The sequence below is a fragment of the Malania oleifera genome, chromosome 8 (assembly GCF_029873635.1).
Source record: "Malania oleifera isolate guangnan ecotype guangnan chromosome 8, ASM2987363v1, whole genome shotgun sequence".
In the NCBI taxonomy this organism is placed as follows: Eukaryota; Viridiplantae; Streptophyta; class Magnoliopsida; order Santalales; family Ximeniaceae; genus Malania; species Malania oleifera.
The window spans coordinates 30357502-30384822 of NC_080424.1; the positions used below are offsets into that span (position 1 = coordinate 30357502).

Below are 27321 nucleotides of genomic sequence, written 5' to 3' on the forward strand. Positions count from 1 at the left end.
CCTCTATCTTTTTTTTTTTTTTTTATCTTTTCTCGAAAAATATAAGAATCATGAAAGTAGAGTTGTCATTTATAGATTTTCAACTATGTAACTGTGTATGATAGTTATATTTAAGATTTTGACAATAATAAATAAAACATTTAATTGAAAATGTTTCAAAATTTTAAGTTCTTGTGAGTGTAAAAACTTTAAACATGAAAATCAATGTCAAATGCACTAATATAGCGCAAAGCATTCAAAATGTCACAAATAAAATTTAGTGCGAAGTTCATACGACAGCGAGCAACAGCCCGGTGCCAAGTCCTGACTAGTTTGCTCCTAATCAATGTTTCTTAACGAAGACAGAAGATACCTGCCGTGATGTTAAAAATATCGTTCTCCAAATCATTAGATTTTTCTTTAGGATTCAGGCTAAAAATCTCACCTGAAATGTTTCCGTAGGGGGGATGGCAGATGGTTCCTTTCTTTCTAAATCAAGCAACTAGACGGGGTCTCCGCATTCATTCCCTCGGCTTTATGGGTGGCGACCCGTCTTTTTTTTTACCCCCTTACACTGCAAATTTTCCTCATTCTCTGCCAAAATTTCGAAACTTTTTGGATTAGACTTCAATTTTCCCTTTCGGGGGTGTCTTTATATTCATATCGTATTGGTGTCTGGTCAGTTCTTGGGATAAGTTGAAGAACGGTGCTCTTGGTTCATGACCTGTGGCGGCTGTTTGAGTGATTTCTAGAGATAATCTTGTTTAGTTTGATCTGGGTTTCTGATTAGTTCCTCTGTAATGCTGATTTTTGCGCGATAAAGGAGTTCTCCAATTCTCTGATTGTTAATATTTTCAAAAGGGAAAGAAGAAAAAAGCAGAAGAGGAGTTATAAGGTGAATGCTTTTGGGTAGGAAAATCTTCAATAGAATTTAAATTGATCTTGGAGAAGCACAATGAGAATTTGAGGCGGGGTATTCGTTGGGAAGTTCTTTAATGGCAGAAGAAGAATCGATTGAGCTCAAATTCAGACTTTCAGATGGCACTGACATCGGACCCAGCAAGTATAGCCCATCGACAACTGTAGGATCTCTGAAGGAGAAAATCCTTGGGCAGTGGCCAAAAGGTTGATAATAGTTTTACCCGCATTACTTGCACGCATCATGTTTGATTCATTGTCTAAATCTGTTATTTCTATATTTATTTTTATTTTTTAATCTTCTTTCATTTGAATGAAAATCTTATAATGCGTTATTCAAAGACTTTTAGTCTACCTTCCAAACATGAAAACCAAAAGAGTCACCAATTTCAACCCATTATATCTTTGGAGCAAGTTCATCTGGATTACTAGGAGACTTAAGAAGTGGAAATAGAGCTTCTACTTTGACACTTGAATTAGATTAATTTCTCCTTGCATGCTTGACAGATCGAATGAGTTTCGTAGATTTCATTTACTTCATTGTTAGGTGAACTTTTCTTAATCTCCTAAAGCCTTTTTCAGGATGGCTTTGCCGGAGATCCCTTAGCACAATGAACTGCCAAATACATATATTGTTTGGATCCCATTTTATTAATCACCTACGGATTTTGGGGATGCAAGCTCTGCCAATGTTTGTATGGTCTGTTACCTGCAATGGCAACTAATCCAGGCTAGCAGGAAACCAACCAACCACCCTTGCCTAATGCATTAGACTTCTTGTGTACATGCAAATTCTTTACTTATTTATTTATTTGAAAATGACTTAGTATAGGTACAAAGGCAGAAATTCATAATAAGTGCTTCCTATTTAAGTTTATTTGACTCTCTTCATATCTTTAAACAAAGTCTTGGATCTAATGCTGGAAGGAGGTCCTCGATTTGGAAGAACTAATCCAAATAAACATATAAACGAATAATAGAGATGTTGGAATAGAGATCCATGTTGAATGTTTAAATGATTGATTTTGACTAAGAAATTAAATTTTAAATCGTTCACCATGTGCATTTCAAGTTATGTTAAGGCACCCATGCTTTTGACACTACATTTCTTCGAGAGCAATTGGAGTCAATAAAACTTACGAGTCATAATCCTAGAATTATGTGTGTGTGTCTGTGTATTTAGGTCAAACACCCTTGCCAGTAATTTCAAGCTCAGACAAACTGCTCATTTTTTTGTTTACAAGTATATGCTGCCTTGAGATGAGTGTCTATACTTATTCTTTTCTATGTTTAATTGTTATTTTGGTCTGTAATTGGTTTGAAGATCTTATAGATAATGACTGAGCCCATAAACTCAGCTGTGTTTTAATCTGAACCTATGTAAGCTTTGGTTTCTCATATTAGGTGATTCAGCTCCTGTTCGACATGTTATTGCCTCTGTTTACCTGTGTCAAGATGTTTAAATTTTAAAAACATTCCTGGAGTGTATCAGAACCTACTAAAAAGAAACTGTTTTAGCTAGTGCATATATTGATCATCTTTATATGGATCTTCAGAAACACGGTTTCCATACTTCTCTTTTGGTGTGTGTTGGTCCCTTTTGGAGATTATGTTTGTTTTCCATTTATATTGAAACTAATTTTCTTCTGTATTTGAAACCACTTATGGAAATTTTTGCCCTACATTTGAGAGCTTAGAATTCGACCCCTATAACTGGAATCTAAACAAATTATATGAGTTGTACTATTAAGATAAAGTCGCTTTACGGCAGAGCCATTCCTTGAGTTCCACACAGTTACAAAGCCAAAGGTTACTGAAATGTTGATTAATCATGATACCCTTTTCAAATCATTTGGGTTGCTACTGTGATCCTGATTTGCCATTCTGACGTATTAAAAACTATTAGTTCATTCACAAGGCACCATTACAGATTAAAAATTGTGATTAGAACTATTAGATATCTACATTTCTAAGCTCAAAGTTAAGCTTATCTATGAATAATTCACAATATTTATTTATTTATTCATTCTTTCTTCAAACCTTGACTAGTTCTTTTGTTTAATAATTGTCATATTATTGAATTCAATTTCTCAATGATATGTCCTTGTGAAAATTGTCTTACTTCATAGACAAAGAAGATCGTCCAAAGACAGTAAGTGATGTAAAGCTTATTAGTGCTGGAAAAATCCTGGAAAACAACAAGACGATTGCTGAATCCAGACTATCAGTGAGTGAACTTCCAGGAGGCATCATCACTATGCATGTTATTGTGCGCCCTCCTTTAACAAACAAAAACAATGGTAATTCACTGGGCATATTATTACTTTTTTCCCCAATAAACATATTTTTATTTGTGCCATGTGTGTGTAGATCCATGATGTGAATATCTATAGTATATACGGTGAGAATGATTTTTGAACTGCACTGGAGCATATATTAACTTTTTGGAGACAAAAGCAATGGTCTATTTTGAAAGTCATACAAAAAAAAACTCTAAATCTTCATCATGGTTATTAGGACCTATTACACATGCTTTTGTTTAACACAAAAACCCCTGCCCTAGTTATGTCGTTCTGTCAAGACTTAAGAGAGCTTTGACATTTTCCCCAGGCATATGATTTTGATATGGGCTGTTGGCTGCAACCCAATTCTTTTTCTTTGGCCTCCCCTTAACAGTTATACAGCCTTCAAGCTGCATATACTTCTTAAATGGTTGTTGATTTATATGCCCATGCACTGATCATCTTGGTTATCTTCTTTATTGCTGGGAATAGGACCTAGGATGTGCCAACACACACAAAGAAAACCAAAAGAAAACATAAGAAAAACAAGAACAGCAAAACAATTTATGTCATTTTCAGTGTGACTAAGTCCATGGAGCCCTTGCAAAAATCTCCATTATACTGTTAATGAAAGTCGCCTAAGGGTTTCAAAACTCATTTACAATATGAAGACCCCCATTTGAAAACCTCTAAATACCCTTGTATGACAATTGAGTGACACTACGGCGACTACGCCCTACATGACCTCTATGAGTATAAGCCACAATTCAACAATCTCTACTGGGATGATTAGTCATTCCTTGGGAACTTTTCAAACCTTTATCGCCACCCAAAGTGGTTTCTGCAATTTCTTATATGGAGCAACTCCAAACAAGAAATTCTCCTCAATAATGAGCTTTATCAAGATGTTTGATGCATTCTTTTGTTACCCCACTTAACAACCTATATCTCAACAGCAGCAATCAATTCACTTATCACATGATACCTGATTACAATTGCTTTGTCCTAGTGTGATAGACCTGATTCATTACTATGTAGATGGTACTCTATCAAAATGTAGATGAAGAGATTATTATCCTTTGCCAAGTTCAATTACTAACCTATGTAGCTCCTTCATAGCCTATATAATTGCCATATATTTTGTCTGCATGGTGGATAATGTGATGCCCAATTGTGGCATGGATTTCAAACAAATTGGTCCTCCCACCATATTAGAAACATAACCTGTGGTAGACGTCCTATCATCCAAGTCTTCGGTAGTATACAACCCAACTGAGTTCATCCCTACCTTGTACCAAACTCAATGTCAATGTGTGTAGGCACCCTTCAAGTACATGAGAACCCGCTTCAATCCCCACTAGTCCTCCTTGCTCTGATTTGTCAAGAACATATTTACTATACAAACTATGTATGCAAGATGGAGGTAAATACAAATCATACATACATCAGGCATCCGACAACATTGGCATATGGTGTTTGGACATCTCCTCTGCTTCCTCCTTTGCCTGTAGCTGTGCTAAAGATAACCTGAGATGTTTTGCCAATGGAGTAAATGCTAGCTTAGCATTACACATGTTAAATCTCTTTGACACATTTTCTAAATAGGTCTTTTGAGACACCTAAAGCTTTTTTAGCTTCCATCACTATAAATTTTCATCCCTTGGATCCTCCTTATAGCACCAAAATCCTTCATCACACATTCCTTGCTCAATAGAGATTTTAAGTGATTAGCATCAACCCTTTTTTTTATAGCAATCAACTACCATCCACATATAGTGTAGTAAGATAGAACTCTAAGGTAAACGCGACCAGGGGTGTACAAAATTATCAAAAAATTGAAAACAAGACTGAAGCCGAATTGTTTAACATTTCGATTTTGATTTCAATTTCGGTTTTACAAAGAAACCAAACCGAAAAAACTGAAGAACCAATTATGTATACATTTATTTTTAAATTTACTTGTTTATGTAATATATTTTTATTAATTTGTTAATAATTGCTAATTCAAAAATCAGTCAATTTATTGCTGCTTTGAAGAGAGAGAGAAAGGAAAGGAGTTTTATGGAGAAGGGAATGCTATCATAGATTCCTCCTTTTCAATGTGCGACAAGAAGGCTTGCTGTGCTTTGGCTGTTGGGAAGAAGATGTCCCACATCAACCAAGTAAAAGAGCGAAAGATCCTTCCTCCCCTTGTGGGCAATGGGCAACCCTGGTCCCTCCCTATCAACCTTGCTCCCTCATTCATACTTCTCTTCAAACACTAAATCTTTGTTCATCTTCACCTTTTTGTCTTGATTCCACAACTTGAACCCTATAACCCCATAACCCCATAACCCCATTTAGTAACAAGTGAACACACATTTCTTGAATTCAGGTCTAACTTGGATAGGAGCTCACTAGGAATGTGAGTGTATGTTGGGCAACCAAAGATCCTTAATTAGCAGTCAACCTCCTGACTTGTTACTTCCTCAGCCACCATACCAACCACCTTTATTGAAGGTGATCTATTGACAATATAGAGTGTTGTAATGACTTCATTTTACCAAAAGCTCTTATATAATCCTTGGAATCTCATACACCTAGCCTTCTCAAAAAGGTTCTACTCATCATTTCAGCAACTCCTTATTGTGTTGCAGAGTTGTATAAACTAAAAAATGCCTAGCAATTCCACCTTGGATGGAAATTCGTATAACTTCTACTAAAGCTTATCGTCAAACTTGAGTCGCTTTGACACTCCACCAATGCTCAACCTTTTGCATTCCTTTCCTTAAATTTGAAGAACACTTTCGTCTTTTCTTTCATGAAGTAAATCCAAAACTTCCTACTTTGCCTTCTAGAATGCCTTCTCTTTTCTATGTGTCCTTGAGTTACTTCCAACACTATTTACCCAACACACATTATTTGCAAAAGTCAAACTTGCACGACTTTTAACCTTTCAACAATTTCCTTTTGTTCAGTTCTATTATTCCTTCTTCACTCATCTCCTAGACGCATATGCCAAAGCATACTGTCAACTTTGTCAGTATTTGATGAAGCAGCCACAAGACTTCCGCACAATTGTACTATTGGGTAGCCAATACAAACCGTTATCAACTTGTTTGCTCTTTATGACTAACATAGAACCCTTTGACACCTCCAAAATCCCAATACTTAAACATGGATCATACGTTCAAATTCTAGTCTTATCTAAGTAATCGAGGGAAAGAAAATTTTTCTTTAATTTTGAAACATGTCTTACATTCTATAACGTTCTGATAGTACCATCAAACGTTTTTGATTTGACTTTCATAGGACCAACACGAATAATGGATGAAAGATAATCATCCTCAAGAACTACTAACCCACCATTGCATTCTCTATATGGAAAGACTAAAATGCCAATTTCGATGCATGATTTTGAATAGCAGCTGTGACCATTATGTAATGCAACAGTTTTTTGGGTTCTTAATACCGTTGCATATCGCTACATTGGGGGAAGAAAATTCTCAGCCACAGCAGTCATTACAGACCACTACTATCACATAACAGCCTCTACAGCTGTAACGTAACCATTGCTAAATTGTTATGGTAAAAAAAAAAAAGGTCCTTATTTATTTATTTTTTCTTCTAATTTTTTTTTTTTTTTTTCATTTATAAATCATTCTCGATAAGCTATGTGATGAGAGGGGCAAGACTATTATAATAAGGACGACAATAATAGAAAAAAATATTTATTTAATTAATATTCACAAGAGATGCATTCATTAACAATTTGATAAGAACATTGTTTTGTTAATAAATATTATATTACAATAATATTAATAATTTGATGTTTATTTTCTATATTTTTCAACTCCCTTCTTTACTTCTCTAGCTTTTGTTGTGTTTATGATAAATTTTATTGTTGATAAATCTTATGATTATGTATTTTAATTTTAAAGCTTAGGTTATATTTACACAGTACAATTTTTTGGTCTAAACTTATTATATTTGAAATACTTTAACAAATAAAATTATAAAACTTTTTTAATTTATTGTATTCTTCGTATGTCTTGTGTGCCTAAGATTGTTGGAGTGTATAATATATTTTATTCCATTAATTAATTTATCATACATATTATGAATGAAAAAGTGAAAAAATTATAATTTTTTGTGTCAATAACAGTTAAAACAAATGTCAAATCTATTAACCTTATGAAAGAACATGAGTTAGTTGAACTAAAGGATCCAAAATGCACCAAAACTCATTTTAGGAAAGGTTAAGGGCTTAAACATGCGAATAAACCAATATACATAAGATTGTGTGTCCTTGAGAAAAGTCACCCCACAATTCCCACTTCCCGCTAAACCTATTACCGTTACACTACACTACTAGATATCACAGTTATTGATGGAAATTTTGGGAGTCTCAATTTATGAAATTTTCAATGGAAATTTCAATTTCAATTTAAAGTAACCTGGAAGTTTTTAATAAATTATGGAAATTACGCATGCAACTTTGGGGAATCTTAAAATAGTTGATTTTGAATAATTTAGAAATAGAAATTTCAGCTGCAACTTCAGAAATCCTGAAAATTTCCACTGAAGTTCTTCAAAAAAGAAATTAAATCTTGATTTCCTTTCAAAGCCTTCCTAAATCCAAAATTTTTTCCGACACTTCAGCAAAATTTTCAAAATTTTAGACCTTGCCAATAGGTATTGAACATTCCATGTATGGCCAGCAATGAAAGGAGTAGGAAGCCCTAGAAAACTCTTTATAGCACAGGGATGGCTTCCTATAAAGCATCCTTGTAACTAAGTGCTGAAAAGGGCATAACAGCAACAATTCCTTGTTTTCACTTCTAATTTAAGAAAATCAGTAACCATCTGATTAGACTGATTCAAGTGCTAATTTAGGTCTTCAATCTTAAGCATATGATGACAACAAATCCTACTTTGCTGGTGCTGTTCTTTGCCTTCAAGTTTTGACCATAAACCCCTTTGCATCTTCTCTATCATCACATTGTATATGATTCAATATTCCAAACACAACCATATTAGAATACAATTCTACTCTAGTTCCAGCTAGTCTCCCTCATCCATCTCATCTTTAGTTTCCGTCCGATCACTGTTTGTAAACCTTCTATTGAATAAGTAGATTGGTTACCCACATCTGCAAGAAGCTAAAGCTTCACTTTCCATAAAACTTGTCAAACTTTATCTTGCCCCACTTATCCGTGATTTAGAGGCAAACTATAGCACAAAATTGATGTTTTGATATCATATATTGTGAATATGACCTAGGATTGTGCATGCATAGAAAGCAAATCCAAAGAAAACAGAAGAAGAATGAGAATGTAGCAATTTATGTTGTTCTGCAGTCTGCCTACATCCAGATAGCCCCAACATAAATCTCCACAACAAAAGATCCCTAACCTTGTGTTCAGAAGCATGAATTTTGTGGCATGGATTCAGATTTGTGTGGATTTGAGAAAAAGTCAATATAATTTTGTACTATGTTTTATTTAAATCTGCATAAATCTAAATCCAAATCCCGAAATCCATACTCCAAACACTACCAATGGTTTCAATACTTGGCTACAAATAGGTATATAGCCCTTAGAGCATGGTTCTAAATCGTGGTAGTGGGTAGCGTAACGTAATGGTAATGGGTGTGATGGGAAGCGGCAGTAACGGGTGTTACGTAACGGGAAGCAGGTGTAACGGCTATTAATTTTTTTCAAGCACACACAACCTTATGCATATTAGCGTACTTGCATGTTTTAAGCTTTTGACCATTCTCAGAAAGAGTTTTAGTATATTTTGAATCCTTTATGAAAACTAAAGTGTAGTCCCAAGAGGGGGGGTGGATTGGGTTTTTAAAAGTTTCTTTTAAATCTTTTTCTAAATTCACAACCTTTTGTAAGTTTCTTAATCACACAAGAATGATTTGATTTTCAATGCTTAATTAAGCCAATCACAATCTACACTCAATCAATGAATTTATCAAATACAAACCAATGATTCTTAATGTGATACTTTCAACAATGTCAAACAATACCCAATCAACCAACCAATTTACCAATCACAAGTTACTTAACCAATATTTTTGCAGCAGCACTTTCAACGATTCAGCGTATGAATAACTCAAGGTAGAGTTTGATAAAAGCCGTGTATTAATGAACTTTATGCACTTCCTTTTAATCAAGGTTTCCGCAAACGATTAATCAACGTACTCCCTTTAAGGTTTCTACAAAAAAATCAATCAACGTACTTCCTTAAATTAAAAGTTTCTCAATCTCAACTTTCAGCTTCCTGCACTTGGATACACAACCACGCAATTTATATATGCAGAAAAATTAAAGAGTAAGGGTAGAGAGTGAGACCGAGCTTTTACGAGGTTCGGCTTATACCAGCCTACGTCCTCACCTTAGGCAAGACCACCTAAGGATTCCACTATAATGCTTCTTTACGAGCAAAGAAAACCGTTACAATCCCTCCTTCAATTAGGGTGGAGCCCCTTCTCCAAGCGATATCCCATGCTTGGTACAACAATCTAATAACCCTGAATTGTCAAGAAAACAAAGAGACAAGAAAGAATTCTTGTGTACAAGAAGTGGTCTCAGATAAAGCTGGTTAGTACAAGATTAAGCATAGCTTATACTTCAAAGTAAATATCAAATAAGAATGAATTTGAAGCTCAAGAATGTCACCAGGTTTCTTCCTTTGATTTGAATCAAACTTAGAAGTTTTTGCTCTCAGATCAGTGATCAAAGACTCCGTGTATCTTAGAAAATTCTCAGCATGAATATGTGTGCAAGAGGGCTTTGAGAGAGAGTGAGCAATATAGCTTGAAAACTGATTTTCAATTCTTGGTGTATGATTTGATTTGAGAAACCATGTATTTATAGACTCAAAAAGTGATAAATTCGTGTTGCCCTAGTAACTTGGAGTGTTTCCCAAGTTTTTATAAAATTTGGGGCACAAGCAACTCGAATTTGAAATTTGAAAGTCATTTAAAAAACTAACCGTTTACGAGGGTCAGTTGCTTGAACCCTTTGGGGTCAATTGCCTGACCTTTGAACATAGTGTATGTTTTTTTGTTCAAAATAGGGTCAGTCGCCTGAGGTGCCAGGGGCCAGTCGCCTAATCCTTCACTGCCTGTTCAAATTCAATTTAGGAATTTTGTCAGTCGCCTGACCAAGCACAGGTCAGTCGCCTAAACAGATAAAATACTGTTTTTTAGGTTTGTTTTCAAAATCCTTAGCTATCTTGCTTTGATACTTTTAAAGAGTATTTTTCAGGGTTTTGAAAGTAAGGTTTCTAAGTCCATATTAACCCCTAATGAGCTTCAAAGCATTCAAAATGATATTTAAAGTGAAGTACTTACATAAGACTTCCTAAAGACATTAAAAACTCTCTAAACTTTGAAGTCTTCATGTATATCATTGCTTTGAATCATTTTTGCCTCGAGCTTGAGTATTCTTCAAGCTTCATATGTCTTGACCAACTTGGACCTTTTTGAGCTTTCATTTGATCACCTTGTGAATGAAGTATAGCTTTATGGTACTTGTGATCTTTGGACTTTCAATTCTTGCACCCTTTGAACTTGACATACTAGGTTTCCTGAATATCATGACTTAAATCATAACTTGTTAAATTATCCTTTATTTGTTATCATCAAAATAAGATTCGAAAGCCATGTTAGGCCAACAATCTCCCCCTTTTTTACGATGACAAATAAGGAGCAAAGATAAGAGAACCTTGATAAGGCCCCCCCTTACAATAAGCATAAATTTAACAATATGTATCAAAATGAGGATTTTAAATATAAGTTAAAAAAAATCATTATATCATAATCAAGTATAAGTGCATTATAGCTCATTTCAAAATACTAGTATTAAGATCATATTTCAAGTATTTATTTAAAGTATTATCTCAAATAGTTGGCATTATGCTCATTTGTGCTTTCTCCCCCATGCTATGTAATGTTGTCAAAATTATTCTTATGTGATCTCATTATTACCATGCTCTCATTTTTGCTCTCTAAGATATCTCTCCCCCTTTGACATCAATCAAAAAAGGATAAGTAGCATAGTCACAAAGAGGCTGAGGATAGAACATAACAATAAGCATAGTCATATAGGCATAAAAAAAGTCATAATCATAGGGAGTTACAAGCCAAAGCAAAAGAAAAACAAACAAAGAAACACAAGGGCAAAGCCAATACATAGATATTACTGCAATACAAATGACAAATAGATCAATCATCAGAAGCATTATCATCATTTGCTACATCAGCTGCATCATCATCGTCTCCAGTAACCTCTTCATTTCCTTCTTCAGATTCTTCATCAGATGAATCATCACTATGAGGGGCGGAGCTGGTATCCATAGGATTAGCACTCCGAGAAGAACTAGCCCTATACTGCACTGTGCGAGTAAGGCGCTGGTCAAGTGAGGAGCAAGCAGTGTGGAGTGAGGATATGTTCTCCTAAAGTGACTGGAGGCTTGAACGCATGTCTCTGCTAAATGTAGTGAACTCATGGTGGAAGAGTACAAACCAAGAAGGAGGATCAGATGTAGGTCCTTGTTGCTGTTCTGGAGGTGGAGGTACAACTGCTGGTCTTTGTGGTCGTCCTCCTTACAAAAATCAACTCTGCTCATGCTTTTCGTATCCCATTTGCTTTAGGGTCGTAGAATTGAAAAGGTCGTACCGAGTACGCTTTATGAACAGTTTAGTAGGGGGATGGGCAAAGATGAGGTTAAGAACACCTCCATATGGAAGAGTGACTCGTCGAGCTTCTAATTTAGCCCACATTCATTTTAGAATTAAGCTAGATAGATCGAGTTTCTTCCCTTTCAGAAAACACCACAACACAAAACAATCAACGTAGGAGATATGATCATATGAACCGGCTTGGGGTAGGATATTGTTTGTGATTATCTTCTAAAGGATTTGAGCTTGTAGGTTCAGTTGTTTATACATTGGAGGATGTACAAAGTATACCGGTGCTTCTACCATTATTAGCGGCAAAAATTCCTCGGGAGTGAAACCTTGCTCCATAATCCAAGTTTGAGCAAGTGCAGGACATTCAAATTCTCCTGGGCTAATATGCAAAATTGGAGCCAAAGTTTGTGGGTTAGGACTATCCTCTTTCCCCTTACCTCGGTGGTTAGTACGTTTTCTCTATGTATCATATTCGCATAAAAGATTTTCACTAAGTTAGGGTATGGCCCTTTTGATTGGTAAACGACAAAGTTCTTCCAACCAATTTCTTGAAACATTGGCACGATGTTAGGAAATTCGGATCGAAAGAAGAATGTATCAAGAATTTTACCTAAGATTGGTTCCGTAGAACGAAGAAGTATTCGGTATCGATGCTTTGATGGAGGAGTTACGAGCCATTTTTCGATGTTCCCTAAAGAAGCACCTTGGTTTGCCATAGTTTTGGTGTGAGGCATCTTGATCGTAGAGGAGCAAACGAACTAGCCAAGTGAAACCCTAGAAATCGTGGGAAAAGCTGTAGGAGAGTGATTGTGAGGCTTTGATTCGAGGGATTTTGAGTTAAGAATCGAGGGAGACCAAGAGTAGGAGCCTCGGGTGAGTGAGGGGACAGAGGTCAGTAGCCTAGGATCTGAAAAGTTAGGGTTTTTCGCGCTTAAAATATATAGGATCCGCGAGCTCAGGCGCTTGATGATTTGTGCTCAATCGCCTGACAATTTATAAAGATCAATTTGCAACAAGCAGTGCAACATCAGTCGCTTGAGGTCAGATGGCTTAGGCGCCTGACCCTCCAATTGACATTGTTCGGTTGGCTGAGCTTCCAAGCTCAGTCGCCTGACCCCCTTAATCTTTTAAATTTTCTATTTTCACTCAACATGAACTCTTCTTAAACAACTTCCCTACTATATAATAAACGAAGTTCTCTTCTAATTGATATAAATCTCTCTTCGGGAAGGGGTTTTGTGAAAATATCTGCTCATTGATTGTTTGTATTTATGAATTCAGGTAATATGTCTTCTCTTTGTACGTGATCTCTTAGAAAATGATGTCTTATATCAATATGCTTAGTTTTTGAGTGTGATATTGAATTTTTGGAAATGTTTATTGTACTTGTATTATCACACTTAATTGGTATGGCTGAGTACTCTAAATTAAAGTCTTTTAATTGTTGTTTCATATAGAGTGTTTTTGCACAACAACTACTTGCTGTTACATACTTAGCTTTAGCGGTTGATAAAGTTACGAAATTTTGTTTCTTGGAGAACCAAGAGACAAGAGACTGTTTTAGAAAGTGACAAGTCCCTCTTGTACTTTTCCTATCAATCTTACAACCCGCATAATCGGCATTTGAATAACTAATCATCTCAAATCCGGTGTCCTTAGGGTGCCAAAGTCTTAAATCAATAGTTCCTATCAAGTATCTTAGGATTCTTTTCACTGCTATCTGATGGGATTCCTTAGGAGCTGATTGAAACCGGGCGCACATACATACGCTAAACATTATGTCCGGTCTACTAGTTGTCAAATATAACAAACTTCCTATCATACCTCTATAGGACTTCATATTTACTGATTTTCCTTTTTCATCCTTGTCAAGACTTATGGAGGTACTCATGGGGTACCTATGGGCTTACTTCCTTCCATGTCAAACTTTCTTTTATATATTTTGATTGATTTATAAACGTTCCATTTTTAGTTTGCTTGATTTGTAATCTTAAAAAGTAATTTAATTCTCCCATCATACTCATCTCAAATTCATCTTGTATATACTTTGCAAGTTCTTTGCATAATTCATCATTTGTAACACCAAATATAATATCATCAACATAGATTTGTATGATAAGCATGTCTTTATTTTTGGACTTAATGAATAATGTGCTATCCACCTTTCCTCTTGAGAAACCATTTTCTAGTAAGAATCCGCTTAATCTCTCATACCAAGCTCTAGGAGCTTGTTTTAACACGTACAATGCTTTTGTTAATCTAAATACATGATCACGATTGTTTATGTCCTCAAAACCAGGAGGTTGTTCCACATAAACTTCTTCATTTATAAAACCATTTAGAAAAGCACTTTTTACATCCATTTGATATAGTTTGAATTCTTTATGAGACGCATATGCTAACAACATTCTAATAGCTTTCATTTTTGGTACAGGAGCAAAAGTATCATCGTAGTCTATTCCTTCTTCTTGATTGTATCCTTGAGCTACATGTCTTGCTTTATTTCTTACAACTATGCCATTTTCATCCATTTTATTACTAAATGCCCATTTAGTTCCAATTATTGAGTGGTCATCGGGTCTAGGAACTAATTTCCAAACTCTATTTCTTTCAAATTGATTCAATTCTTCTTGCATAGCTATTATCCAAGAATCATCACTTAAAGCTTTATCTATGTTTTTAGGTTCTTCTTGTAATAAAAATGCACAGTAATTACATAAGTTCTTCAATGATGATCTAGTAGTTACTCCTCTAGTAGGTTTTCCTATGATTAGATCTTTACGGTGATTTCTTACATATTCCCATTTCTTTGGCAACTCAGAATTTTCTATAGGATCATCATTTGGAGTTTCTTCATTTTTCTCTTCTTTTTCTTCTTTGATTTCTGGATCTTCTAGTTTTTGTGAAGTATCATCTTTTTCTTCATTCTCAATTTCTTTTATAAAAGGATTTTATTCATCAAAGGTTACATGGATTGATTCAATAATTGTTAGTGTTCTCTTATTATAGATTCTAAAAGCTTCACTATTTGCTGCATATCCTATAAAGATACCTTCATCTGACTTAGCATCAAATTTCTCTAAGTCGTCTTTGTCATTAAGTACAAAACACTTACATCCAAAAACATGAAAGTAAGTTATGTTAGGTTTTCTTCCTTTGCATAATTCATAGGGAGTTTTATTTAGACTTGATCTAATGGACACTCTATTTATTACATAACGTGCAATGTTAACCGCTTCAGCCCAAAAGTACTTAGGTAGTTTGTTTTCATTTAACATTGTCCTAGCCATATCTTAAAGGGTTATATTCTTTCTTTCAAAAACTCCATTTTGTTGTGGAGTTCTAGGTGCTGGAAAGTTATATCTAATTCCATGTTCATTGCAAAATTTTTCAACATCTTTATTATTAAATTCTCTTCCTTGATCACTTCTTATGTTTAAGACACCGTAACCCTTTTCATTTTGAAGTCTTTTACACAAGTTTATTTATGTACTACATGCTTCATCTTTGAGGCTATGAAGAGTACCCAAGTAAACCTGGAGTAGTCATCAACAATGACGAAAGCATATTGCTTTCCTCCTATGCTTTGAGTCCTAGTGGGACCAAGTAAGTCTAAGTGAATAAGCTCTAAGGGCTTGCTAGTGGAGATGTGTTTCTTCTTCTTAAAGCTGGTCTTAGTTTGTTTTCCTAATTGACAAGCATCACAAATTTTATCTTTAACAAACTTTGTACTAGGTAGTCCTCTAACTAAGTTCTTCTTAACTAGTTTTGATAGTAAGTCCATACTTGCATGACCTAGCCTTCTATGCCATAACCAACTTGCCTCATTCATAGTTGCTAAGCATGTGATGTTTTGAGATTTTAACTTTTCAAAATTTATGCAATATACATATCAATTCTTCTAGCGATGAATAGAATATTTTGTTTTTCTCTGTTTTCAACAATACATTTGTCTTGCTTAAAGATTACATCGAATCCTTTGTCACTTAATTGACTTATGCTCGATAGGTTATGTTTTAATCCATCTACCAATAACACGTCATCAATGGCGAGGGAAGATTCTTTACCTATCCTACCGATCCCAATGATTTTGCCTTTGGCATTGTCTTCGAATGTAACGTATCCACCATCTTTTAGCCTTAATGAGGTGAACTTGGATTTATCCCCGGTCATGTGCCTAGAGCACCTGCTGTCCAAGTACCATTTATCTTTAGATGAGGTTGTCCTAAGGCAGACCTACAAAAGGGTTCAATACGTTACTCTTAGGTAGCCAAACTTTCTTGGGTTTCTTTATTTTAGATTTGTTTTCTTTAATTTTCCAAACTTTCTTGGTTTTCACATTCTTTTTTTTAAATGGACAATCAAATTTTATTTGTCCCTTTTTCTTACATAAGAAGCACGTAGTATGTTGATAAATATTAGATGAAGATGTGTTTGCATAATACTTTGATTCTTTAACAAAGTATCCCATATAAAGATTCTTCTTCTTTTTGTTGTCAATTCCATTAAATCCTATTCCTTCTTTATCTAATGACATTTTTTGTTTTCCAAGCAATTTTTCAAAGTTTTCATTTCCTTTAGTAAAATTGCAAGTGATTTTCTCTTTGTCTTCAATTTTACTTTTAAATTCTTTTATTTCTGAGTCTTTCTTGCTTTCACCATTTACTTGTAATTTAACTAAGTCTTGAGAAAAGTCATTTATTTTCTTCATAAGCTTATCAATATGTGAGTCTTTTTCATTTTCAACTGATTTTGATGTATCTAGTTGATTTTTAAGTGATTCATTTTGTTCTTTTAAGGCAATGTTCCTTTTAGTTACTTTTATGAACCTATTGTGTAAGGCAAATAATTCAGCTTGAATTTCTTTGTATGGCGGCATACTCTCACATGAATCCCTACATGATTCATTACTTGATTCTTTAGATGAACTATAGTAGGAATTTATCTCATCATTATGAGCCATGAAGCATACGTTGGTCATCTCTTGTTCACTTGATTCGTTTTCTGATTTGCTTGAGCTTGTATAATCCCATGTAGCTTTCATTGCCTTTTTTTTCTTCTTCTTGTCTTTCTTCAGCTGTGGACAATCAAGTTTAATATGTCCAACCTTTTTGCAATTATAACAAGTAGGTGGTTCATTTTTATTCTTATTTTCCTTTTTACTTGTATATCCTTTTTCAGTTTTTGAACCTCTAAATTTTCTAGTAAACTTCTTATTTCTTTTAAAGAATTTGGCTAGTCTTTTAGTAATGAAGGCTAGGTCATCACCTAATTCACTTGCATCTTTCTCTTCTTCACCCAAGCTTTCTTTGGCATCCTTAAGGGCAATAAATTTCTTGTTTTTGTTTTCAGCATTCCTTTCATTCATAGCCATCTCATAGGTGAGAAGGGATCCAATCATTTCATCTAGGAGGTATTCTTAAGGTTTCTTCCTTCTGTAATAGCTATGGCTTTGGGTTCCCAAATGGGTGGAATACTTTAAGGATTTTTCGAATCATCTCATAAGTAGAGTAAGTTTTTCCTAAGGCATTAAGAGAGTTTATGATATGAGTGAACCTAGTGTACATATTTGTAATAGATTCATCCGGATTCATCCTAAAAAGCTTCATATTCGCTAGTAAGCATGTCAATTCTATTATCTTTCACATCAACAGTACCTTCATAGGTTACCTCTAGTTTGTCCCATATCTCTTTTGCTGTTCTGCATGCCATGACCCTATTGAATTCATTTATGTCAAGAGCACAGTATAAAGTATTTATAGCACTTGAGTTAACTTGCAACATCTTATGGTCGTTTTCGGTCATGTCTTTTTCTTCTTTGGGTATTTTTTTTTCTGTCTACAACTTTGGTAGGGATAAGATCACCATGTGTGACAACCCTCCGTGCTTTCCAGTCCATGGTTTGCAGGTAGATTCTCATTCTTTGTTTCCAAAAAGTGTAATTAAGACCACAAAAGATCGGAGGTCTGGTTGAGGATTGACCCTCCCCAAAAGGAGCTACGCCTATATGTGCCATTTAGATCTTTATATAGCTTCTAATTAAGATTTGCTATAACCCGGCTCTATTACCAATTGAAAACTATTGAAAACTAAGGTGTAGTCCCAAGAGGGGGGGTGAATTGGGTTTTTTAAAGTTTCTTTTAAATCTTTTTCTAAATTCACAACTTTTTGTAAGTTTCTTAATCACACAAGAATGATTTGATTTTCAATGCTTAATTAAGCCAATCACAATCCACACTCAATCAATGAATTGATCAAATACAAACCAATGATTCTTAATGTGATACTTTCAACAATGTCAAACAATACCCAATCAACCTACCAATTTACCAATCACAAGTTACTTAACCAATATTTTTGCAGCAGTACTTTCAACGATTCAGCGTATGAATAACTCAAGGTAGAGTTTGATAAAAGCCCTGAATTTATGAACTTTATGCACTTCCTTTAAACCAAGGTTTCTGCGAACGATTAATCAACGTACTCCCTTTAAGGTTTTCACAAAAGATCAATCAACATACTTAGATACACAACCACGCAATTTATATATGCAGAAAAATTAAAGAGTAAGGGTAGAGAGTGAGATCGAGCTTTTACGAGGTTCGGCTTATACCAGCCTATGTCCTCGCCTTAGGCAAGACCACCTAAGGATTCCACTATAACGCTTCTTTACAAGCAAAGCAAACCGTTACAATCCCTCCTTCAATTAGGGTGGAGCCCCCTCTCCAAGCAATTCCACACTCTTGGTACAACGATCCAATAACCCTGAACCGTCAAGAAAACAAAGAGACAAGAAAGAAATCTTGTGTACAAGAAGTGCTTTTAGATAGAGCCGGTTAGTACAAGATTAAGCACAGCTAATACTTCAAAGTAAATATCAAATAAGAATGAATTTGAAGCTCAAGAATGTCACCGGGTTTCTTCCTTTGATTTGAATCAAACTAAGAAGTTTTTGCTCTCAGATCAGTGATCAAAGACTCAATGTATCTTAGAAAATTCTCAGCAAGAATATGTGTGCAAGAGGGCTTTGAGAGTGAGTGAGCAATATAGCTTGAAAATTGATTTTCAATTCTTAGTGTATGATTTGATTTGAGAAACCATGTATTTATAAATTCAAAAAGTGATAAATTCATGTTGCCCAAGTAATTTGGAGTGTTTCCCAAGTTTTTATAAAGTTTGGGGCACAAGCAACTCAAATTTGAAATTTAAAAGTCATTTAAAAAACTAGCCATTTATGAGGGTCAGTCGCCTGACCTTTGAACACAGTGTATTTTTTTCAGTTCAAAACAAGGTCAATCGCCTGAGGTGCCAGGGGCCAATTGCCTGATTCTTCACTTCTTGTTCAAATTCAATTCAGGAATTTTGTCAGTAGCCTAACCAAGCACAAGTCAGTCGCTTGAATAAATAAAAATACTGTTTTTCAGGTTTGTTTTCAAAATCCTTAGCCATCTTGCTTTGATACTTTTAAAGAGTATTTTCTGGGGTTTTCAAAGTAAGGTCTCTAAGTCCATATTAACCCCTAATGAGCTTCAAAGCATTCAAAATGATATTTAAAGTGAAGTACTTACATAAGACTTCTTAAAGACATTAAAAACTCTCTAAACTTTGAAGTCTTCATGTATATCATTGCTTTGAATCATTTTTGCCTCGAGCTTGAGTATTCTTCAAGCTTCATATGTCTTGACCAACTTAGAACTTTTTGAGCTTTCATTTGATCACCTTGTGAATGAAGTATAGCTTTATGGTACTTGTGATCTTTGGACTTTCAATTTTTGCACCCTTTGAACTTGACATTCTAGGTTTCTTGAAATATCATGACTTAAATCATAACTTGTTAAATTATCCTTTATTTGTTATCATCAAAACAAGATTCGAAAGCCATGTTAGGCCAACACTTTAGTTCGACTAAACTAAGTTATTTGGTAAGGGCAATAAGTTTACATTTGTTTTAAACTGCCATTGATAGAAAATTATGTGTATGTGCGTATTCATATTTCTCAATGTTCTTATCTATGATAAATTCTTATGTATGCTAAATTAATTAATAAAAAAAATACATTATACACTCCATTAATCTAGTAGACACATAAAAGATACGAATAATACAAATATAAAATAACTAGAAAAGAAGAAGATTGAAGTTGAAAAATATAGCACATAAATATCAGATTACTAATATTATAAAAAAAAAATATTTTCCTAACAAGTTAGTATTTTCAAATTTTTAATCAATGCAACTCTTGTGAGTATTAAAGAAATAGTAAATTTTGTATCATTGTCATCCTCATTATAATCTTTTTCCCCTCTCACCACATGGTATATTGAGAATGATTTATGAAAGAGAGGGAAAAATTGAGAAGAAAAAGTAAAAAATAAAATAATTTTTTTTGGCATAGCAGTCCTATAGTGATTACGTAATGGCCGTAGCAGCCTTTACGTAACGGTCGCGGTCCGTAACGGCCGTTACAACCGTGATTTTTCTTCCCACCAATTTCGCAGTGTGTAACGGTATCAGTAACTAAAAAAACTGTTACGTAACTGCGTTACATAATGGTCGCGGCTGTTGTTTAAAACTATGCCTTAGAGAGAACCTCAAAACATCCTCATATAATATTATATTGTCATGACTCAAATAACTTACTAAGTCGTGCTGCCATAAGAGTTCATTCTCCAAATGGGATGGGGCCAAACCTTTAGGTTGTTTAACTAGGTTGGGTGATAGATCGGCGATAGGTGCTCACCACGATATTAGCCAAGGCAACAAATGTCAAGCATGCAACGATACTGCCCATTTTCATTTTGTGGATTTTTCCATGTTGGAGTGAACAACACACAATTGACAAGCCAGAAATTATTTCCAATGCAAAAAAAAAAGGAGAAAAAAAAAGACAATTTGAAGGAGAATACAATGTCCACAGAATTCTCTCGATATTTCCAGAGTCACCAAACCCCCCCCCCCCCCCCCCCCTACCCTTTAAAAACTTCTAGTGGACTACCTTTTTGAATATGAGCGACAATTCAATAATTATTATGTAGGATTTTTGACAATCTTGAGTCATTTCTTTATGCAGTACTTTTTTGCCACTCACCCATCGTTATGTGGTCAACTCTGCATTTTGGCTCCCTTTTTTTTCCATCTGCAATAAAATCTTGTGTACATTTTTTTTGGTCCTACAAAATATTTTGTACTGGTTGCACTCCTTGGGTGTGATTGCCCGTTTCTTATGATTTTGAGTCATTGTTTATGTTTTTCTTGCCCCAATATTACTTGTCATTATGCCATCAATTTTGCTCAATTTATGAACATTTTGGCTTTTGTTGTTCAGTCTGCCATTAAATCTTTTTCCCTTGTTATTGACAAACATTATTATGCATCAGCTGGCCCAGCTCTTTGTGGGCTCTTAAGGCTAACACTTGGTGTATTTTGTCACAGAGAAAGTACAGGAAGATTCTTTAAAGAAGAGCAGATGTCCATGCTCAATTCTATAACCCTGGTAACAAGATTCTCAATGCTTCTTCAATTGGGTCTCTTTTTCTGTCCACGTGTTCCGCGTTACATGGTTGCTGAGATTCATTTCAGAGACACAATTTGAGGCATTGCCGACTGGGTGCAAACCTGTTGCTACAATACCATCTGTTTCTTTCATCTCGTGGTTTGTAATTGTTGCACTGTAATACTTTGGAGTTCATCAGTTGACTATTTTTGAACGGACAGCGAAATAATTCTTTCAGTGGGATGTAATAAACAACTCTAATGTGGTTATTTCAAACGTACCAGTTGCATCTGAATTTTATTTGCTCTACCTAGTCAATTCTGGGTAAGTAAATGGCTTCTTTCTTCTTTGTTTTTTGTCTTCTTTTGTTTTTTTAATTTATTTTTCTTGGTTATGGGTTTGTCATGCCCATCAAATGGAATAATGAGCGAATGTATTACCAGAAAAATTATGTTTCAGGTGGCCCTTCTGGAAATGTGAATTTCTAGTTGCGGCATTGACGCTCATTGCTTGAGCCTTCGATTGTCCTGCCAATTCCCTATGCATCAAGTTGGTTTTTGCCAATTACGTTTTGGTGAATTCCTATTTGGTGTGGATTGTTTTAGCGCATTGGTGATCTCTCAACACTAGTGGCAACGTGCAACTCAAAAGGTCTAGTGTCTCTCAACATCAGGGCATTCTGTGAATGGAAAGGTTTCAACCAAATAGCAATCTAAAAGGTAAACAATGGCGATGTAAAATATAATGGGTCTATAAAACTAAAGAATGACCGTTAAATTATTGTTTTGATATAAATGTAGTTAACTCACTCATTTAAAATAGTACTAAGTTAAGCTTAGGTCCTATAGAAAGCTAGATGTCGGTTTCAGCAGTTGAGATCAAGTTTGGAATTATAATTATGCGAGGATACGGTATTTGTGCTTTTACGCATCTGTTTAATGAATAGTATTAGAATAATTTGAAATTTCCTCAAATTTAATCAATGGTGACATTGGATCAATTATTTTAAAATTATCAACCATTTAAGCACATAATTCATCTTACTTCAAAAAGTCTCAAGATTATGTCTTTGTCCTACTTTAGAGCTCCATCATCAAATTGGTTTCCGAATATGTATCATGATAAGTGACATAAAACAATTACAAGATAGAAATCATAAGGTAAATAATAAAAAAAAATTGAACAAAAGGTAGCGGGATACACAGTAAGAGAAAATGTCTTTAAAGAGTAAATTTATATTTTGCTGGAATACCTCAAATTTTTTGCAATTTTATGGATTTTTTTTTTTGGAAATTTTATTTTTTTGGATTTTTTAAAGAATTTAATGAAAATTTTAAAACACATTTCTATTTTAGGATTTTCAAATTTTTAAACCTCCTCCATCGCCTCCCCCTTTTTCAATTTTCAATTTTTAAATTTTTGTCTTTTATGATTTTTTTGTTGATTTTATGGAATTTTTATAATTTTAAAATAACCTAAAATAAATTTTTTAAAACAAAATTATTTCTAAAATTATCTAGTTGGTATTATGTAACCCAGTCAGATCAAGCCAGGAAAACTAGCTCCATCTAGCTACTACATTGGTGTTAGACCCTTAATTACTTGACAATGCAAGGGCATATGAGTTGTCAACTCATATGCTAAGAAAATGTTATAAAATGACATGTCATGGGTTGTCCTATGGGATGAAAATGATTGACATTTTTTTTTATTGTTGAGAGGCATATACAAGTTGAGGTGTTTGATAACATATTCGACATGGTCAGAGAAGGTTACGATTTGGGATCCTGGTCTTTGACAACTTCACTATAGTGACTAGTTTTAGATAGTGTTATCGAATGGTTAACTTGGGTACATGTCAATTGCCTCAATGTCATGATGCATGCTCAAGTGCAAGATATGTCATGGTTAAAGGGGAATTGTGCATATCACAATACAATATGCAGTATCAATAACAAAGGCAAAAAGTTGACATGTTGATTAGACACAACAATTACATGATAGTTTTCTTTATAAGGATTAACATGCATGCTTATCTGAAAGTCTATCTAGTGTGTTGGGGAAGTGGCTTATATTTAGAGCAGATCACATGTACTAGAGAGAGTTTCATGAAACGAGGGACAATTGCATGAGAAGAGATTTTAGGCAGTACGTAGGAGGTCTTTTGCTCATACAAAATTGTCAATGGTTTGGTCAAATCGTCAACGGTTTCTGTCGGCGTAGATTACGTATTTTCAAATTGGAGGCTTGCAGATTGGGCTTATCTGGAAGATTTTCCTTCGGGGGATTGCTACATATGTAGTTTAGGTTTACAAGAACACTTCTGTATGCATTAGATGTTATATAAACATTATTACGTAACCCTACTAGGGTGAGAGACATTGATCATAGTGAAACTGAGGTTACTGCTCCTATGAATGTAGGCTATTACCAAATGACATAAATCTTGTGCGTTCTAATTGTATTTTTGATTCTTCTTATTATTTTTTGATTTCTTCTTGAGTATATTTCATCATTGAGAGATGTAATTAGTGGTTGTTGATTGTTTCATGATTGATTGTGTGTTTCCGTTGCGCATGTTCAAGTTGAACGAACATCAACAAGTGGTATCGGAACTATTGGTCTAAAATGGATGAGATCTCTTCGATTAAGTTTCATGTGAACAAGTTTGATGGCATTGGTAATTTCAGGTTTTGGCAACGAAGGGTGAAAGATCTACTAGTGCAGCAAGGGATGGTGAAGGCATTATACGGAAAAAAGTCAGACAACATAAATGACGCAAGTTGGAAGGAGCTTGAAGCAAAGGCAGTTTCCATGATCAAGTTATGTTTAGCCGACGAGGTGTTGTATCACGTCATGGATGAGGACTCATTGGCGGCGGTTTGGTTGAAACTGGAGCGTCGATACATTTCCAAGTCAATTTTGAACAAACTGTATCTTAAACAAAAACTTTATTGGCTTAAGATGGCGGAGGGTTCGGACTTGACTCAGCATATCAACATATTTAATTAGATCATTAGTGATCCGGGGCGAGTTGATGTGAAGTTTGAGGAGAAGGACAAAGCGTTGATGCTGCTAAATTCCCTACCTACGTCGCCTACTTATGAGAATCTGGTTACGACATTGACTTGGGGGAAAGAAATCATAGAGTTGGAAGACATCATGAGTGCATTGCTGGGGTTCCATCAAAGAAAGAAAGTTAGCAATGAGGGTTCACATGGTGAAGGGATCGTGGCGAAGGGTAATCAGGATCGTGGGAGAGGCAAATCTTGGAGTGGACTGAGTGGTAATAAAACTTAGTCCAGGAGGAAGAAAGATGCTTGCTGTTTTATGTATGGGAAACTAGGGCACATAAAATCAGAATGTTTGGAGTGGGAGATGGGAAAGGCAAAAGCACAATAGGGTTCATCAAAATCCTTAAATGTAATTAAAGAAGGGGACTCGAGGAGCAGTGATGGTGAGATGCTTACTGTTTCATCAGGTTTAGAATGCCTCACGAGTTCTTGGATCTTAGACTCGGGATGTTATATTCACATGGTGCCCAACAAAGCTTGGTTCACCACGTACAGATTGGTGAGTCTTGGTTCCATTTTGATGGGAAATGGTGTGGTTTGCAAAGTTATCAAAATGGAGGATATCAAGATCAAGATGTATGACGGTGTGGTAAGGACATGATATGGGGTAAGGCATATACCCAATTTATGGAAGAACGTGATTTCATTGGGTGCTTTGGATTGTGATGGGTATAGTTACAAGTCTAAAGGTGGGACGATGATGGTGTGTGATGACATATTGATGGTGATGAAGGGACAAATGATAGTAGGGAATCTCTATGCATCGCAGGGTAACACAATTATAGACACCCCAAATTGTTCGGAGTCTTATACAATAGAGTTTTTTCTTATTTCATACAAAAAAAAAATACAAACAAAAAAAATAAAAGTATAGAAAAAAAAAATATTTTACAATGAAATTTTTTTATAAAATAAAAAAAAGGAAAAATGAAAGTGGGCCAGCAATCTTGAATCTTTAATTTGGACTTGCAAAAAATAAAATAAAATAAAATCAAAGACGTGCAAAAATCAAAATTTAAAGTTGATGTGCCAATAAAGCTTAATTGAAAATTAAATTTGATTAATCAACTTGATTTAGAAAATTAGTTTTATTTTGATTGTTTGATTTGAATTTGATTGATTAATCAAATCACTCCTCAAGCCTATAAATAGAGAAGTTTGGAAGCAAGAATAGAGAGGAAAAAGAAAACAAGAAGAGAGGAGGAGGAAATTCGTGTTAAGAAAGAGTGAGAGAGGAAAAAAGTGTTTTTTTTTTTTTTTGGTTAAAAAAATTTAGGATTAGGGGTGTCTACGCAGTCAGCTTGCGCTACACTATCGGAGAGTGATTTCTTGTCCGATTGAGTTGATATTTTAACACGTGGTGCCTAAATAATCCTTCTTCACTCTGGACATTCTGATTGTCATTTGGAGCTTAGAAAATGTCGGTTTTTTGACTTAGATAGCAGCCTTGTTTCAGCAACAGGGGTGCCTACGCAAGTCAGTTTGATCCAGACGATCGAGTGGTGATTTCTAATTTGATGAAATATTTCCAAGTTGTATACTACTCAACCTTCTTAATTTTAATCGGTTAGAGTGTTATTTAGAGCTTTTAAACTATGATTTTGTGCCTTGGATATCAACCTCATGGCAGTAGCAGCTTTAGGATTGGAGGTAGCTGCCCAGTCGATTTGATCTAGACAATCGAATGGCGATTTCTCCTATGATTAACCTGAAATTTTTATAGGTGGTGCACGAATCATCACTTACAATTTTGATTGGTTAGATTGTTATTTAGAGCTTTGATACTATTATTTTGTGGCTTGGACAGTAGCCTCATTAATACAGTAGCTTCAGGATTGGCGGTACTAGCACAGTCAACTTGATCAAGATGATCGGATGGTGATTTCTCCTCCGATTGAATGGAAATTCTTATAGGTTGTTTAGGACTCATCCTTCGTACTTCTTATCGATGTCAGTTTGTTATTTGGAGTTTTATAATTTCAGTTTTCTGATTCAGACAGCAGTCTCATTGCATCAATAGCTTCATATAAGAAAAAGTCTTTAAAAGTCCTATAAATTTTTAGAATAAATTTTAAAAATAAATGAAAGGCCCCAAAGAGTGACATGTGTCATGGTGACACGTATCAAGGTGACGTTGTGCTAACGTCACCCTGCTGCAGTACTTTCAAATTTTTTCTTTTTAAAAAATGCCACGTGTTACCTTTGTGAGTGGACACATGGCACCCGCTGGTTTAGCTAGATTCATTTTAAATGAACCGATTGACCCCGTTCACTATTTATTTATTTATTTAATTTAATTTTATGCATTATTTTATTTGATATTTTTAATTTGTTTTTAATTTTTGAAAAAATAGAGAAAATAGTAGAAAATTGCAAAAAAGTTAGGAAAAATAGAGAAAATTTGGGCAAATATTTTTGAAGTCAAGAAAAATATTTTGACTCGAAATTTTTGGAAAATAAAATTCCAAAAATGAGAAAAAAAAAATCTTCAAAAACCCAAAAATTTTAGAAAAATGTGGGAAAATTTTAGAAAATTTTTTCAAAGATTTTGAAAAATCTGGGAATATTTTTAAAGATACTTTTTGATGATTTTACTTATTTTTGTATGGGTGCATTCCAATGATTTCAAAAAGGGTAAAGAGGTATTTTAGACCTCACTTGTATAAGTTCTAAGGGGGGGATTTATCTAACAAGATTCCCTCATTTGGAGGCATTATTAGACATTCCTAAATTACACTTTAATTTTTATTTTTCTTTTTAAATTTATTTTATTTTCTTATTTATTTATTTAAAAAAATTAATTAAAGACCATCAAATTCAATTTAGGGATAATTCATAATTAATTAGGAACCCTTCGAAGAATGGGTGTGTAGGGGGTGTTAGTA

The 27321-nt window shown here is 34.6% G+C and overlaps 1 protein-coding gene across 1 annotated transcript; it reads left to right on the forward strand.

The window, feature by feature from the left end:
* Positions 1 to 221: 221 nt before the first annotated feature.
* Positions 222 to 21657, forward strand: LOC131162310 (membrane-anchored ubiquitin-fold protein 6). The gene is made up of 3 exons (XM_058118641.1): positions 222 to 1104; positions 3027 to 3197; positions 21302 to 21657. Exons 1-3 carry the CDS (start codon positions 975 to 977, stop codon positions 21355 to 21357), a joined length of 357 nt encoding a protein of 118 aa, XP_057974624.1. The 5' UTR covers positions 222 to 974; the 3' UTR covers positions 21358 to 21657.
* Positions 21658 to 27321: the final 5664 nt, after the last annotated feature.